The sequence below is a fragment of the Bos taurus genome, chromosome 9, assembly GCF_002263795.3.
Source record: "Bos taurus isolate L1 Dominette 01449 registration number 42190680 breed Hereford chromosome 9, ARS-UCD2.0, whole genome shotgun sequence".
Lineage (NCBI taxonomy): Eukaryota > Metazoa > Chordata > Mammalia > Artiodactyla > Bovidae > Bos > Bos taurus.
Window position 1 is genome coordinate 73,345,453 of NC_037336.1, and position 15,688 is coordinate 73,361,140.

Consider the following 15,688-nt stretch of genomic DNA (forward strand, 5'->3'; position numbering starts at 1 on the left):
ACATATACAATCGTCCCTTAGTATCTGAGGGGGATTGGTTTCAGGACACTCCACCCCCCAAATACCAAAATCTACAGATCCTAAAAGTGCCTTATATAATGGTGTAGTATGCATATAACCTAACAACCTCCTGTATACTTAAACTCATCTCTAGATTACTTATAAATACCTGCCGCTGCTGGTGCTGCTAAGTCGCTTCAGTCGTGTCCTACTCTGTACGACCCCATAGACGGCAGCCCACCAGGCTCCCCCGCCTCTGGGATTCTCCAGGCAAGAACACTGGAGTGGGTTGCCATTTCCTTCTCCAATGCATGAAGGTGAAAAGTGAAAGTGAACTCGCTCAGTCGTGTCCGACTCTTAGCAACCCCATGGACTGCAGCCCACCAGGCTCCTCTGTCCATGGGATTTTCCAGGCAATAGTACTGGAGGGGGTTGCCATTGCCTTCGCCATATAGATAACTAATATGATATAAATGCTATGTAAATAGTTGTAAATAAAATGTAAATGCTAAATAAATGGGTGCCAGCGTGGTAAATTCATTTTGCTTTTATGGAACTTTCTGGAATTTTTTCCCATGTAATTGCGAACCATGCCTGGTTGACTCTCTAGATGCAGAACCTGTGGGTAAGGAAGGCCAACTGTGTACATGAAATGTTGTAAAACCAGTGGATTAAAAAAAAAAAAACCCAAATCATGGCTCTAATCAGAATTTGAGTCTACTCCAGAGGTTGAGGGAAGAGAAGTCAGATTGAATTATCCATTACTGTTGAGTCAGTGTTACTTTTCCTTGCGTACTGCGACCCTGACAAACAAACAACAACATATGGCCACATGCAGGTCTTAGCAAATCTGTTTTTAATAGACTTTTCATATGAAATGGGTGCTGAGATGTCCTCAGAAATTTGTCTTAAGCAGGTTAAGTTTCCTACTGTATTATTACATTAGTATAATGGGCACGTCCAGGTCCTTTCTCATGATGCAAAGGTTGTTTTAACCTGGGTTCAAATTCCATGAACCACAAATTAGAGGGGATCCACATTACAAAGTTTTAACACTGATTTGTAAAAGGACTCTTATTTAATTAGGACCAAAACTTCACTTCTAAACACCTTTACTCACTCATTCCTTGGTCTCAGCAGCAGCGCGCCATATGGGTAGTTATTCATGGAGGCAGAAGGAGGGGGAAGAATGAGGTGTCCCTGTGAGCTGTTCTGTTTCACTTTGTCTTTTAACAAAAAAGCCCCCAAGGCTATGAGACAATCAGCCCGTAAGCACCCCCAACCATCAAGGCCAAGGAGCATGACTGCCCTTCTTTCCCTCCTGTCCACTCACACCTCTCAGCTGTTTGGGGACTTAATTTCCTCTTCATGGATACCCTTGATAATGGAGAGGAGGGGATGAAGAGAGGAAGATGAGCAAAGCAGAGGAGATGAATGAAAGGGTCAGAATACATAGACTCTTGCTTCCCAAACCCTCACGATTTCTAGTGATGCTCATAAATTTAGATGCAGTGAGATAAACATGAAAGGAATGATTAATGGAATAATTTTCAGTGCCTTCCTTGATTACATGATTTACCAAGGAGAAGCAACTCATAAAAACACTGTGTAAAAGAGAAATAGGCCATGCAAACAACTCACCCAAATATTTCTATAACCTTGAAGAATGAATGTAAAATTAGGTAGATATTTGATCAATGTTTGTTGCAGTAGCACACCAGCTTTAAATAAGGCAAATTTATGATACAATATAGCTTTATTTTCATGTGCTATTTATATACCTCCTGATACCTACCTTTTCAAAGAATTAATAACAGCAATTTCCTTTTATACTCACTTTGTAGGAATTTTTTTTAAAAGACAAAAAAAGCCCAACAACTAGGGCTGTTGGTTAAATTATAATCTTGATTCTGTTCTTAACTCTATGTGCCCCAAGGAAGCCACTTTTCTCCTGAGGTCTGTTTTCTACTTGAAAAAGCACAGAAGGTACTCAGAATAAAAGCGTGAACTATCATAGCACCATCCTTGCATTTTACAGATGAGGAAATGGAGGCCCAGAGTCACCTAGATTATAGAAGTAGCCTGAAGGTTATAATTCTGTATTCAAACTGATTTAACAGTTTAGTTTAACAGCTAAGCTCTGTTTCAATACAATTTTGTTTGAAAGCTTCACATACAAACACTTAAACACCTAAAAATTCTCTAGGTGAATTGAGGTTTGGAGGCCAGGCAAACCTTGCCTCCTTCGATTGAATCCTCAGAGCCTGGAGGAACAGGGCTCTACCGAGAAGAGTTTACAAACTGCTCAACTAGACAAACTCTTTCAGGTTTTCTCTATTGCTAAAGTTGTGTTTGGATGGGGGGCATAATTTTATGATTTTAAATATTTATATAAGTTTGCTGTTGATTCTTTGATTTTAGAATTTATTATTGGTTCTATGAGCTGTATTTGGCAATCTTCCAATTATGCTTTTCCTTAAGAACCAAATATTCCTTTATGAAGATGTAGTTTCTAGAAGTATGTTGTTGTTTAGTCGCTAAGTCGTGTCTGACTCTTTTGCGACCCCATGGACTGTAGCCTGCCAGGGCCCTCTGTTCATGGGATTTTCCAGGCCAGAATACTGGAGTGGGTTGCCATTTCCTTCTCCAGGGGATCTTCCCGACCCAGGAATCAAACCCACGTCTGCTACATTGGCAGGCAGATTCTTTACCACTGAGCCACCAGGGAAGCCCCTTCTAGCCTTCATCTTGATTCATGATTTGTAGTTTTGGATACTAATTATGCCAGGTAGGAACAACAAATATTGAGTTGGCCAAAAAGTTTGGGCTTTTCTGTAAGATGTTATGCCAAATACTTAACAGAACGCCACTCTAGGGGCAAGGAGTGTGCTACATACCCTGGAGATGCAAAGCTAAGCAGGTTCTAATATCTTATACTCTAACAGGGAAAGGCATGGAGATAAGCAATGAGGCAGAGGAAGATCCAAATTACAATAAAGAGAAAAGAAATGTGCAGATATAAAGGAACAGAAGCCCTGAATTGCAACTGGAGGCTTCAGAGGAGGATTCTCAGAGGAGGAAACATTTAGCTAACTCCTAAGGAATAAATTGAAACTGTGATCACTGGAGTGGTGCAAAAACTATACAGTTGGAGAAAGCGGGGTAAGCAGAGGCTGGAGGCTTTGTGTGTGCAAGGCAGTGTACTCAAGGAGGATGATTTGGGAGATGAGGAAAAACTGGTCAGAACGTCTATTCAAACGTTGAAGGATGAGAGCTAGATTAAAACTTATGAGATTTGGGCTTTAAAGGCAAACAGAGTACCAACTAAGACTTCTGAGCTGATAAGTCACGACTCAACTTTTATATTAGGAACAGAAAATAGTTTTCTTCTGGTAGGCAGGTGAACAGTGCAGTAAAGACGGGGGGTATGGGAGCTGGTGACTCCCCAGGCAGGGGCTGGGGGCTGTTTCACAGGCATCCTTCCCAGGCTCCTCTCCTGCAGTGCGCACTTGAAAATAACTGGTGCCTCTGCACGCTTTCTAGTCTTTGTCCTTTCCTTCCGTATACTCCTCTGTTCCCGTGGATTCAACCCATATGCTTATGCCAACGACTTCCAAATCCATAACCTGAACCTCAATCTCCAATTTTCTTCAAAATGATTTGGCAGTTTCCTTAGTTTTCAGCAAATGTTGCAAATACAGTAGTTTTTCTGAAAATACGCTTGCAACCATACATCTGCCTCCGAACTCTCTCGCCAAGCTGAGTTCTCAGTCCGTCTCTGCTGCACTGGCTGCCGCACAGGTACTGACACGTCGTGCCTCTCACAGGGAAGCCCCCTTTTGTTCTCACATATAGAGGTGGTCACCTTAGAAACTCAGATTGTTCCTTTTCCTTCACATGGACTTTGTCACCACATCCGACTTTCTCATTATGTTGGTTTGGATTGCTACAACAGCTTCTCCTGGTCTTGTACAGTACTGCTTTTATTTTCCTTCTTCTAGTCTCAGATCTTCTAGAACGAGTTTTTGAAAGAACTGACTTGATCATGCCATCCGCCACGTTTTAAATCTTTCGGTGGCTCACTAGTGCCTTCAGGATCAAATCCAGCTCCTTAACATGCCATATAAGGATCCTCTTGATCCTGGCCCCGTATGCAGGTTCAGCTCTACCTGTTTTTAACTCTGCAGCCTAGGCTCCAGTCATGATGAAGTATTTGTGACAGCCTGTGTGCCATGCCTTAATATTTGTTCAGTCTGCCTGGAATGCCCTTCCTCCTACAAAACTCTACTTAGAAATCAACCCCATTGGAAAGCATCTCCTGACCTCATAAGCTTAGGTCAGGGGCCAGTTCTATTTATTTTCCTGCATTACATATAGAAATTTATCAAAACACTTAGACTACTATGCTGCAAAAACCCCTGATGTTTGACTATTTGTTCTCTCAAGAGAGAGAGAACTCCTTACTTAAAGGTGAAGGTAGATGACAATTCCACTGACACACTGGAGGAGAGAGGAAAAAGTTGGGCCTTTAAAACTGCATTTGGTTTTGGGCATATTGGACCAGAGATTCCAGAATGATATCTAAGTGAATGAATCTGCAGGCCAGAATACTGGAGTGGGTAGACCTTCCCTTCTCCAGGGGATCTTCCTGGCTATACCCCAATACAAAATGAAAAGTTTACTTAAAAAATAAAAAAATTAAACATTTTGCTCCAGAAAAAAAAAAAAAAAAAACTATTTGAAATTATAGAGGTAGAGGATAATCCAGAAAGAAGTATTAGAGAAAAAAAAAAGATGCGGCATATATATCTTCATGAAGGCTTGTTTTATGGTATCAAGCAAAGTTAGAGAATGAGACAGAGGAGAGGTAAGCGCACTGTTACAAACATTAAGGAAACAGAAAAAAGCAGAGGTGTTAATGACCCAGGATGCTGGCCTATGCATTTCTTTACATGGCCTGTAAACTGCTGAAAATGATCCCTGCGTCCATCCTGCGCTTTATCCCGAGTCTCTTTCCCTTGTGACCAGCTGGTTTTTCAGTTTCTCTGAGGAGCACTTCTGACCACTTGAGGGCTTCTGCACAAGCTGCTTCTAATACCTCAAATGTATCCTCCTGGTCTCCCCGCCTCCGCCCTTCATAAAAACTAACCCATCCACTTCTCACCACAAGGCCTCACAGCTTCCCTTCAGTCCTTTCACTGCTTATGTTTAGTTTTATGACTCATTAATTACAGTTACTTTCACTCATCAGGCTGTAAGTTCTGTAAGGTGAGGGACCTTTTCTGTTTAATTCACCACTACACTACCCAGATGACATTCTACCACAGTTCTATGGGACGATAGCAGGCATTCAATGTATGTGTGTTAAATGAATAAACATCAAAGACACCAGAGGGATGGAGGGATGAGGATGCAGATCATTGGTTGAGTGAGGGCCAGAAGAACGTGGGAGGGGAAAAGGACCCAAAATACAAGTGGAGAGGTCGGCCGTAGAAAGGAGGGTACATCTTTCTTTGAGATCTGAAAGCCGCTAGAGAAGGAAGGGGAAGCAACAGAAACACAGAGAAAGCACAAAGTCAGCCTGTTTTAAGAGTGTGGACCTTATTTTGACTAGGCTCTCTAAAGAATGGGGTAGGGAGTCAGGAAGAACAAAAAGACGACCAAGACCATGGACCTCACTCAGGCTGGGAATCAAATATGACACAGAGATAACCACCACAGTTACGTGCTTTTCTTTAGCAGTGATGAGATTCCTGAGTAGACATGAAAGAAATAGACAACTGGTTTACTCTTAGGGCTGAGGACTGGGAAGACCTGTATGCCAAGTCACACACTCGAAGAGCCATTTATGTGTATGACATCAAACTGCTAAAGGACTGCTGCTTTCATGCATCTATTTCCTGGCGGTCTAAGAGCTGGTTTGGGGAAAGTGAAAACTGGTGGCAGGGGCTTCCCTGGTGGCTCAGTGGTAAAGAATCTGCCTGCCAATGCAGGAGACACTGGTTCGATCCCTGGTCCAGGAAGAGCCCACATGCTGTGAAGCAACGAAGTCTCTGCGCCTCAAGTAGTGAGCCTGTGCTCCAGAGTCTGGGAGCCGCAACTACTGAGCACATATGTTGCAACTACTAAAGCCCAAGTGCCTAGAGCCGTGCTCTGCAGCAAGAGAACCCAAGCAGTGAGAAGCCCATACACCACAACCAGAGAAAACCCCCTCTCACTGCAACTAGGGAAAAAGCTCGAGAAGCAAAGAAGACCCAGCGCAGCGAAAAGTAAATAAAATTAAAAAAAAAAAACAAACAAAAAAAAACAATGGCAGATAACCAAGAAGGCAGGAAGCATCAGAATGCTACCTCTTCCCACTTAAAAAAAATTCTGCAAACTAAAGAATCCTTTGAGTCAGCCGGTGCCTCTTTTGGGACTGAACTATTTCCTAGATGAGTGATGTGGGAAGGAAACTGGGAGACTGAGGGAGACGTGGCAATTTTATCAAGTCCACTGCAGCCCTCTGCACACTGCTGACCATCTGCTCATGAGCAACATCATCACTGCTGATGTTCGACAGGGTCAGGTCTGATTTGGAAGATTAATACATCCCGGTATTACATCTCAGTACAGCTGCTCCTCTTTATCTGATCCTTCATTCAATAAGCATTTATTGAATACCTGCTTTGTGCTAGATGCTGGGAACTCAATTTTAAATGAGACACAGTCCCTGCCTTCAAGGAACTTTTAGCTCTTTTATTTACATCCAAAAGGGAAGACAAGAATAGAAGACAAAGTCATACACCTGAGCCAAGCTGGAGTTGCAGGTTACATTTTTCCATTTGACTCTATGCCTGAGCTTTTCTGTCTCCATCTTTATTATAAAGATTAACAGGTTTTATAAAATAACTATGTACTCTTAGCAGCTTCCCTGGTGCTCAGTGGTAAAAGAATCAGCCTGCAATACAGGAGATGCCGGAGACGTGGGTTTGATCCCTGGGTAGGGAAGATTCCCTGGAGAAAGGCAATGGCAACCCACTCCAGTATTCTTGCCTGGAAAATCCCATGGACAGAGGAGCCTGGCAAGCTACGGTTCATGCGGTCGCAAAGAGTCTGAAGCGACTGAGTTCGTACTTTTAATAAAGTTTCAAAATACAGCTAATCCTCATTATTTGTGGATCCCTATTTGCAAATTTGCCTACTTGCTAAAATTTATTTGTAATCTCCAAATCAACCTGTGTGGTGCTTCTGCAGTTGAATACATGCACTGGTGCAGAGTGGTGATACGTGTGAGCTGCCCAGGGCACATGTGCCAGATGAGGGAGGAACGTTAGAACCTCCTGATGCCTTGGCATGTTTCTAATGCTCTGACTTCTTGTATCAGTTCTCATACAGAAAACAAGTGTCCTTCTCCTGATCTATTTAGTGACATGTTTTTCACATTTTTGTGCTTTTTGTTGGTGATTCTGCCGTTTTAAAGGAACCCTAAGCCTATTGTTGAAGTGCTGACCCATGTGACTAAGTGCAAGAGAGCTGAGGTGCCTCCCAGATAAACCTTGCGTGCTAGTCAGGCTTTGTTCAGGTGCAAGTTGTACTCCATGAGTTCAATTTTAATGCTTCGACTATATTAGTTAAAGTGGTTTTACACCAACATACATATAAAACAAGGTTATATATTGGTGGATTGATGAAAATCTTGTGACCAGAGGCTCTCAAGAACCTAATCCTCCATTTGCTCTAGGAGCTCTGGTTTAGAATTCAGTAATTCAGTGTTCATGGTGAATTTATAGAACAGAAGCACTGTGAATGAGGAGAACTGATGGTGTAGTTTCCAGCACGGCTTCTGTGCACCCACCAGATTACTATTTTACTAGTCTTAGTTCTACCTTTCATAATCTTATTCCTTGACAAATGTATGAGGTCTTGGGGAGCTCTGTCTCAATCAAATCATAATCATTCATTGAGAATATCCTACATGTACAGTACTAAGATGGGGACTTTGGGAGGAATACAAATGTTGCAAAGTTGATTCCTGTTAGTTTCACATGGCTGTGTGTAAGGGCTTATAGACTCCTATTCAGTCAGGTCAACTGGAAGTTTATACTCTGAGGTCAAAGAGCCTGACGTAGATACGTTATTCCACTGATGAGGCTGGAAGAACATTCTCTAGCAAATTCTGTAACTCTGTCATTACAAAAGGGCCTTCAGAAATGTAAAGGATTATCTTGCAAAGATTGGTACATTTAGGGTAGAGTCTGGGCACTGGTAGTTTTTACACAAGTGCCCAGGGAGATTCTGAAGCCTAGCAGTTTGAGAACTATTACTCTAGCATATATCAAAGCAGTAATTTGCGGGGGTTGGAGAGCTCAGGACTAAACCCTGCCTTGTGTGTATGAAGCTGACTTGGTTTAGGAGCCGGTAAGCATGGATTGCTGTGATCTCTATGGTCTCCTCCCTTTCTTGCCTTCTTCCCTTCCTCTGGTTGGAATGTCAATTCTTGCCAGCACTATCCATTAAGGAGTTCAAGTTCCCTCCCAACAAACAACATTACACAGACACAGTAACTACCAGGCTCATAATTTATTGAGGGCAAATATACGTATAAATGACTTGGCACTAAGGAAGTAGGTGATAAATGTGGTAAGAGACAAACAATATGCTACAAGACTTTGGGAGAAAATGAGATTTCTCTGAACAAATGGAGGTTCCAGCTGGCCTTTCTGCAGCTCAGTCTTATTCCTTATTCCTCTTCCTCATTATCTCAGTATGTGTACATATGTATATCTGTTCATGTTAGTTTAAACACAATTGCTTGGTCATGCTGCTTTTAAATTTGTTCTTTTGTTGTCTTCTTCAATCATGTATACCCAAGCAAAAATCACAATTTTTTTTTGACATTTATAAGGTACACATTTATTGGCTGTAGCAGACTAAATATACATGGTATTTGAGGTAATTACAAAAGTTATGATAAAAAATGTGACTCATATAATAAGATGATTCACATGGAAAAATTCAATTTGAAGTGCAATTTAGATCTGAACCTGCCAGTGAGTTTAAGGACAGGGCAATATATAGCCTTCATGGTCTTGGCCCAGGCTTGTTTTCTACTGTGATCTTGGGATCGAAACTGCTTTTTGGTCAGTGATTCTGCAAGTTGGCGGGAGAGAGCATTTTCTTACAAGTGAGATGCCAATCTTTGGAGGTTGATCAAACACCCTCTCTCCTTCCTGGGAGATACAGCGGTGGGTAGGAGGGTGCTGTTTATACATACCCAAAGTAACGGGGAAGCAGAAACAGAAGTAAAAGAAAGAAAAGACTCATCAAGTGCTAAAACATTTAGTAAGGGAGTGATAAAAGACAAATCTGTTCCAATATGTTCAGAGGGCTTTCACTGTACACATGGTTTGTGAGAATAAAAAAAGACATTCAAGTAGAAAAAGACTCTTCCCTTTTTATGTCAACTGGAGAACCATGTTAAATTCAGGGACAACCAGATCACCTTATTGGGATTGCTAAGTAGTAACAATCAAGAACAATGTTTTTGTGTGTGTTTAGTCAAGTCTGATTCTTTGTGACCCCATAGACTACAGCCCTCCAGGCTTCTCTGTTCATGGAATTCTCCTGGCAAGAACACTTAAGCAGGGTAGCTCTTTCCTTCTCCAGGGGATCTTCCTGACCCAAGGATGGAACCTGGGTCTCCTGCACTGCAGGCAGAATCTTTACTATATGAAGAGGAGGAGAGGGCAACAATAAGAACATTAGCAAATAGTTAATTTTCCACAGCTTATGTAAAGATTAGCATTCAGCCAAGTTTCTTAAGCAAAGGAAATAAAAGATTAGTCAAGTGACATATAAATTTAATTGACACACTTTATACACATTCATCACACTGAGCCTCACATACCTGGATACATCTTTATGTGAAGTTGTTGTTTTTAAGTTGTGTAGTATGTAACTCCAACAACACTACTTACATACTTGCAGGCAATGGGGAAATAAAAGCAAAGTTTCCTTATTAAGATCTTAAAATCAGAATTATAATTTGAGGAAAAACACATATAACCATATGTATAAAAATATTATATATATTTCTATTAAAATAGAGCAGTTGCTTTCAGGTGTGGGTAGGGTAATTTTGATCCCCAAGGAAAATGTCTGGAAGACGTTTTTGATTGTCACAATTGGAGGGGGTTAGTGTTTCTGGACTCTAAAGGGTTGAGGCCAGGAAGGCTGCTCAACATCCTACAATACACAACACATTTCCTCTGAACAAAGAATTATCTGGCTCCAAATGCCAACAGTGCCCAGGCTGAGAAACATTGGAGTGCCTGACAAAACAAAAGGACAGCAGAGTTAGGGTATCACAGAACTTCTGAAGCAAAGGACAAGCTGACCGTCAAGTCAGAAGACGGGGAGTGAGAGCAATCAATTCCGCCACTATCTAAAGGGCAGTTTACAACTTGGAATGACTGGTGGGAAGTTTTCCCAATGACATCTTTCAAAATTTAGATCTGTAATAGATTATAAGAGGGATGTTACGGTTAACTTTTGAAAATATCATCATGGAGAGCAAATACGGTATTATGCTATCAAACAGACCTTAAAGTCACTGTCAGAGAAAGTGTGCACCAAGAAGAACATTGGTTTCCCCCAGTACAGCATCACATATTTTATACTTTTATGTGTCTCATTGTTCAAAGATTAGAATCTAAACTTGCCTTCTCAGAATCATGAAAGAGTCCTTCAAACACTTATCAATGGTTTATTGAAACAATTATGAAGACTTTATTGAGAATTTATATTATTCTCTAAACTAAGTTTCCATGGAAGATTTGTATAAGAAAATGAGATGGGCTGAGAGACTCAATCCAGTTGAATAATCAGTGGGTTGCTACACTGCAAAATAACTTTGCCCTAACATTATTTTGTACACATTTTAAGTGATGGGAGTTAGGAAGACATTAAAGAAAATGAAAGTGAAAAGTGAAAGTCACTCAGTCATGTCCGACTCCTTGTGACTCATGGACTGTAGCCTGCCAGGCTCCTCTGTCCATGGAATTCTCCAGGCCAGAATACTGGAGTGGATAGCCATTCCCTTCTCCGGGGAATCTTCCCTACCCAGGGATTGAACCCAGGTCTCCAACACTGCAGGTGGATTCTTTACCAGCTGAGCCACCAGGGAAGCCCAAGAATACTGGAATGGGTAACCTATCCCTTCTTCAGCAGATCTTCCCAACCCAAGAATTGAACCAGCAGATCTTCCTAACCCAAGAATTGAACCACCTACATTGCAGGTGGATTCTTTATCAGCTGAGCTACCAGGGAAGCCCTCAAGAAAATGAAATATTCCCCAAACCTACTTTGGGGGGTTGAGACTAAAACCACTGGCAATTATCTAGGAGAGAGAAATTAAGAGGACAAGGAATTTGTGGGGTCTCACTCTGTGGAGGGTTAAGAGAACTGCCCAAAGTAGCAAGAAACAGAGCTGCAGGGGAAGAGACAACGCACAGGCTGTTACCCTCATCACAGACACTGACTGCGGAAGAGGACCAAGAGGAGAATGAGTAGTAAAACTTGTTACAGACCTTCAACAGAGTTAAGGTTTCACGGGTTCTTGCAGGGCAAGAGAGATTTTGGAGGTTTTTAGAGTTCCTCTGTGGAGAACGTTTCAGTTGAGTTCAGTTCAGTTCAGTCGCTCAGTCGTGTCCGACTCTTTGCAACCCCATGAATTGCAGCACACCAGGCCTCCCTGTCCATCACCAACTCCCGGAGTTCACCCAAACCCATGTCCATCGAGTCAGTGATGCCATCCAGCCATCTCATCCTCTGTCGTCCCCTTCTCCTCCTGCCCAAAATACCTCCCAGCATCAGGGTCTTTTTCAAAGAGTCAACTCTTCGCATGAGGTGGCCAAAGTATTGGAGTTTCAGCTTTAGCATCAGTCCTTCCAATGAACACCCAGGACCAATCTCCTTTAGGATGGACTGGCTGGATCTCCTTGCAGTCCAAGGGACTCTCAAGAATCTTCTCCAACACCACAGTTCAAAAGCATCAATTCTTTGGCGCTCAGCTCTCTTCACAGTCCAACTCCTCTCACATCCACACATGACCACTGGAGAAACTATAGCCTTGACTAGACAGACCTTCGTTGGCAAAGTAATGTCTCTGTTTTGAATATGCTATCTAGGTTGGTCATAACTTTCCTTCCAAGGAGTAAGCGTCTTTTAATTTCATGGCTGCAATCACTATCTGCAGTGATTTTGGAGCCCCAAAAATAAAGTCTGACACTGTTTCCTCTGTTTCCCCATCTATTTCCCATGAAGTGATGGGACCGGATGCCATGATCTTCGTTTTCTGAATGTTGAGCTTTAAGCCAACTTTTTCACTCTCCTCTTTCACTTTCATCAAGAGGCTCTTTAGTTCTTCTTCGCTTTCTGCCATAAGGGTGGTGTCATCTGCATATCTGAGGTTATTGATATTTCTCCCAGCAATCTTGATTCCAGCTTGTACTTCTTCCAGCCCAGCGTTTCTCATGATATACTCTGCATATGAGTTAAATAAGCAGGGTGACAATATACAGCCTTGACGTACTCCTTTTCCTATTTGGAACCAGTCTGTTGTTCCATGTCCACTACCACTAGAGCATTCAGGTATGACCTAAATCAAATTCCCTATGATTCTACAGTGGAAGTGAGAAATAGATTTAAGGGACTAGATCTGATAGATAGAGTGCCTGATGAACTATGGACGGAGGTTTGTGACATTGTACAGGAGACAGGGATCAAGGCCATGCCCAGGAAAAAGAAATGCAAAAAAGCAAAATGGTTGTCTGGGGAGGACTTACAAATAGCTGTGAAAAGAAGAGAAGCGAAAAGCAAAGGAGAAAAGGAAAGCTATACCCATTTGAATGCAGAGTTTCAAAAAATAGCAAGGAGAGATAAGAAAGCCTTCCTCAGGGATCAATGCAAAGAAATAGAGGAAAACAATAGAATGGGAAAGACTAGAGATGTCTTCAAGAAAATTAGAGATACCAAGGGAACATTTTATGCAAAGATGGGCTCAATAAAGGACAGAAATTGTATGGAGAATGTTTAGGGACTCTATTATTGGTAGTGGAATCTGAGCTTGTGAGGAGACTCATGCTAGCTTTGCTGCTGTAATATCATGGGGGATCCCACTCACTTTCCTTTTTTTTAAAATGCTTTTTAAAAATCATTTATGTATTTATTTTTGGCTGCTCTGGGTCTTTGTGGCTGTGTGCTCACTTTCTCCAGTTGAGATAAGTAGGGGCTATTCTTCACTGTGGTGCACGGGCTTCTCATTGTGGTGCACAGGCTCTAGGCGCATGAGCTTCAGCACCTGCGGCCCGGGGGCTCTGGAGCACAGGCTCCAGTAGTTGCGGCCCAGCGGCTTAGCTGCCTCGTGGCATGTGGGCTCTTCCCAGACCAGGGATCGAACATGTGTCCCTAGCACTGCCAGGTAGATTCTCATCCACTGAACCACCAAGGACGTCGTCCACTCACTCTCTTTGCAGGGCATCGTATATCTCTAGACTAAATATATTTTTCAAATGTAAATAACACTTTTTTAAACAATTGACATCTTTTTCCTTTTAATATTTATAAGTTATTGAACCAAATTATGGAGAGAAAAAGAAATATCAGTGTCTGCACTGAGATTCTTTATGGGACACAAACAAGCACTTGAATGCTTATTTACTTATAAGTTAAAATTTTGACTTCATTCTCTTCAGATAAAGAAACAAAAGTTCAAATATACCCTGAATTTTAAAGTGAATCAAGCATATAGTAATTTTTATCTATCTGATATAATAAATTAGAGGTTTAATCAACTGTATTTTCTTTGATAAATAAATTACTAAAGTGAAAAAGATGTAAATTGATTTTATTCTTTAGCATTGCTGTTGCTGCTGCTGCTAAGTCGCTTCAGTCGTGTTAAGATTGTATTCAATGATTCAGTGTATATTAACTAACTTTTAGGTAGTTGGAAAAATCTACCACTGTCTACTATAAATTTGCTATTGGACATCAGCACAGTAATAAAATCATATAATTCCTATGTTTAAGAATAATATGGATATACTTCTCTTACAAGGAGAAGTAAACGGAAAATTTTTTTCTATATGAAGTGATTTTTAAAAACAGTGATACAGAGCATAATTAATCCAGGCTTTAATAAACAGTCTACTTTGGGGATGAAGAGGGTAAATAAAAGTTAGATATTTTGTAGAAAAAGGCACAAACATGTACACCGAAGGCAACTTATTCACTGCCTACTATTTTTCTGATAGGTTGACAGAATTATCAATGTAAAATTTTGTGTGCATGTGTTTGGCTGGAAGAGGAACTACCATGGAGTTATCTGATGCTTTGGGGTTCTCTGTTCTTATTTTGGACTAGACAAGAAAACAGCTGTTCCTGAATATAACTGGAGCATGCAGTTCAGTTTGGAAGTCAGCTTTTCTGAATTAACCAAGCCTGCTCTCTGTGACTCTATATGCTAAAATAAAATTTTGAAAATAATTAAAACACTTTTCTCTCATGAAGAGATGAGCTATGATGGATATTTTAACAATTATCTTGGAATAAAAAAATAACTATTATTCATTTAATGAGTTTTTAGAGAAAGACATAAAACATTACAGTAATTTCTCCACATTCATAGAAATAATCTAATATTCCTATGCATAATTGTTACTATATGCCTGGCACTTACACAAAAACATAATTGGTTGTGTTAACATTGAAAATTTACTGATATTAGAAGGTACTCTTTTATCATAGGTTTAATTTTTTAGACATTAAAAAAAAGAAGAAAACTAAGCACTTTCAGAAATTAAAAAAAAAAAAAACAACCCTGGGCATTTTAGGTATTAAAAAAAGATAACTGGATATTTCAGTATCTTAAAACTATAAAAAGAACAGAATTACCTGTGGTAATAAGAACAGATACCTAGATATCTTTATTAAAAAAAAAAAAACAAAAAACAAACTCAAAATGAACTAAAGACTTAAATGTAAGCCCTGAAACCATAAAACTCCTCAAGAGAATACTGGCAGTAAACACTCTGACATGGGTCTTAGTAATATTTTTGGATCTGTTTCCTCAGGCAAGGACAACAAAAGCAAAAACTAAGAAATGTACTACACGCTCAGCTGTGTCCGACTCTTTGTGACCCTATGGACTGTATTTTTGTGACCCTCAGGAAGCAACAGTTAAAACTGGACATGGAACAACAGACTGGTTCCAAATAGGAAAAGGAGTTCGTCAAGGCTGTATATTGTCACCCTGCTTATTTAACTTCTATGCAGAGTACATCATGAGAAACGCTGGACTGGAAGAAACACAAGCTGGAATCAAGATTGCCGGGAGAAATATCAATAACCTCAGATATGCAGATGACACCACCCTTATGGCAGAAAGTGAAGAGGAACTCAAAAGCCTCTTGATGAACGTGAAAGTGGAGAGTGAAAAAGTTGGCTTAAAGCTCAACATTCAGAAAACGAAGATCATGGCATCCGGTCCCACCACTTCATGGTAAATAGATGGGGAAACAGTGGAAACAGTGTCAGACTTTATTTTTCTGGGCTCCAAAATCACTACAGATGGTGACTGCAGCCATGAAATTAAAAGACGTTTTCTCCTTGGAAGGAAAGTTATGACCAACCTAGATAGCATATTCAA

The 15,688-nt window shown here is 40.8% G+C and overlaps 1 protein-coding gene across 11 annotated transcripts in view; it reads right to left on the reverse strand.

Moving 5' to 3' along the window:
- The window catches only part of AHI1 (Abelson helper integration site 1), a 219,379-nt gene that overhangs the window by 15,803 nt on the left and 187,888 nt on the right, over positions 1-15,688 (reverse strand). The window contains exon 26 of one of the 11 annotated variants that reach the window (XM_059889908.1): positions 7,856-9,707. The exons of the other annotated variants lie outside the window; for them this stretch is intronic. Coding sequence (XP_059745891.1) covers positions 9,705-9,707 — 3 coding nt within the window. The 3' untranslated portion in view covers positions 7,856-9,704. Of the gene's footprint in view, positions 1-7,855; positions 9,708-15,688 lie in introns of those variants that run through there. 11 annotated transcript variants of the gene reach the window in all.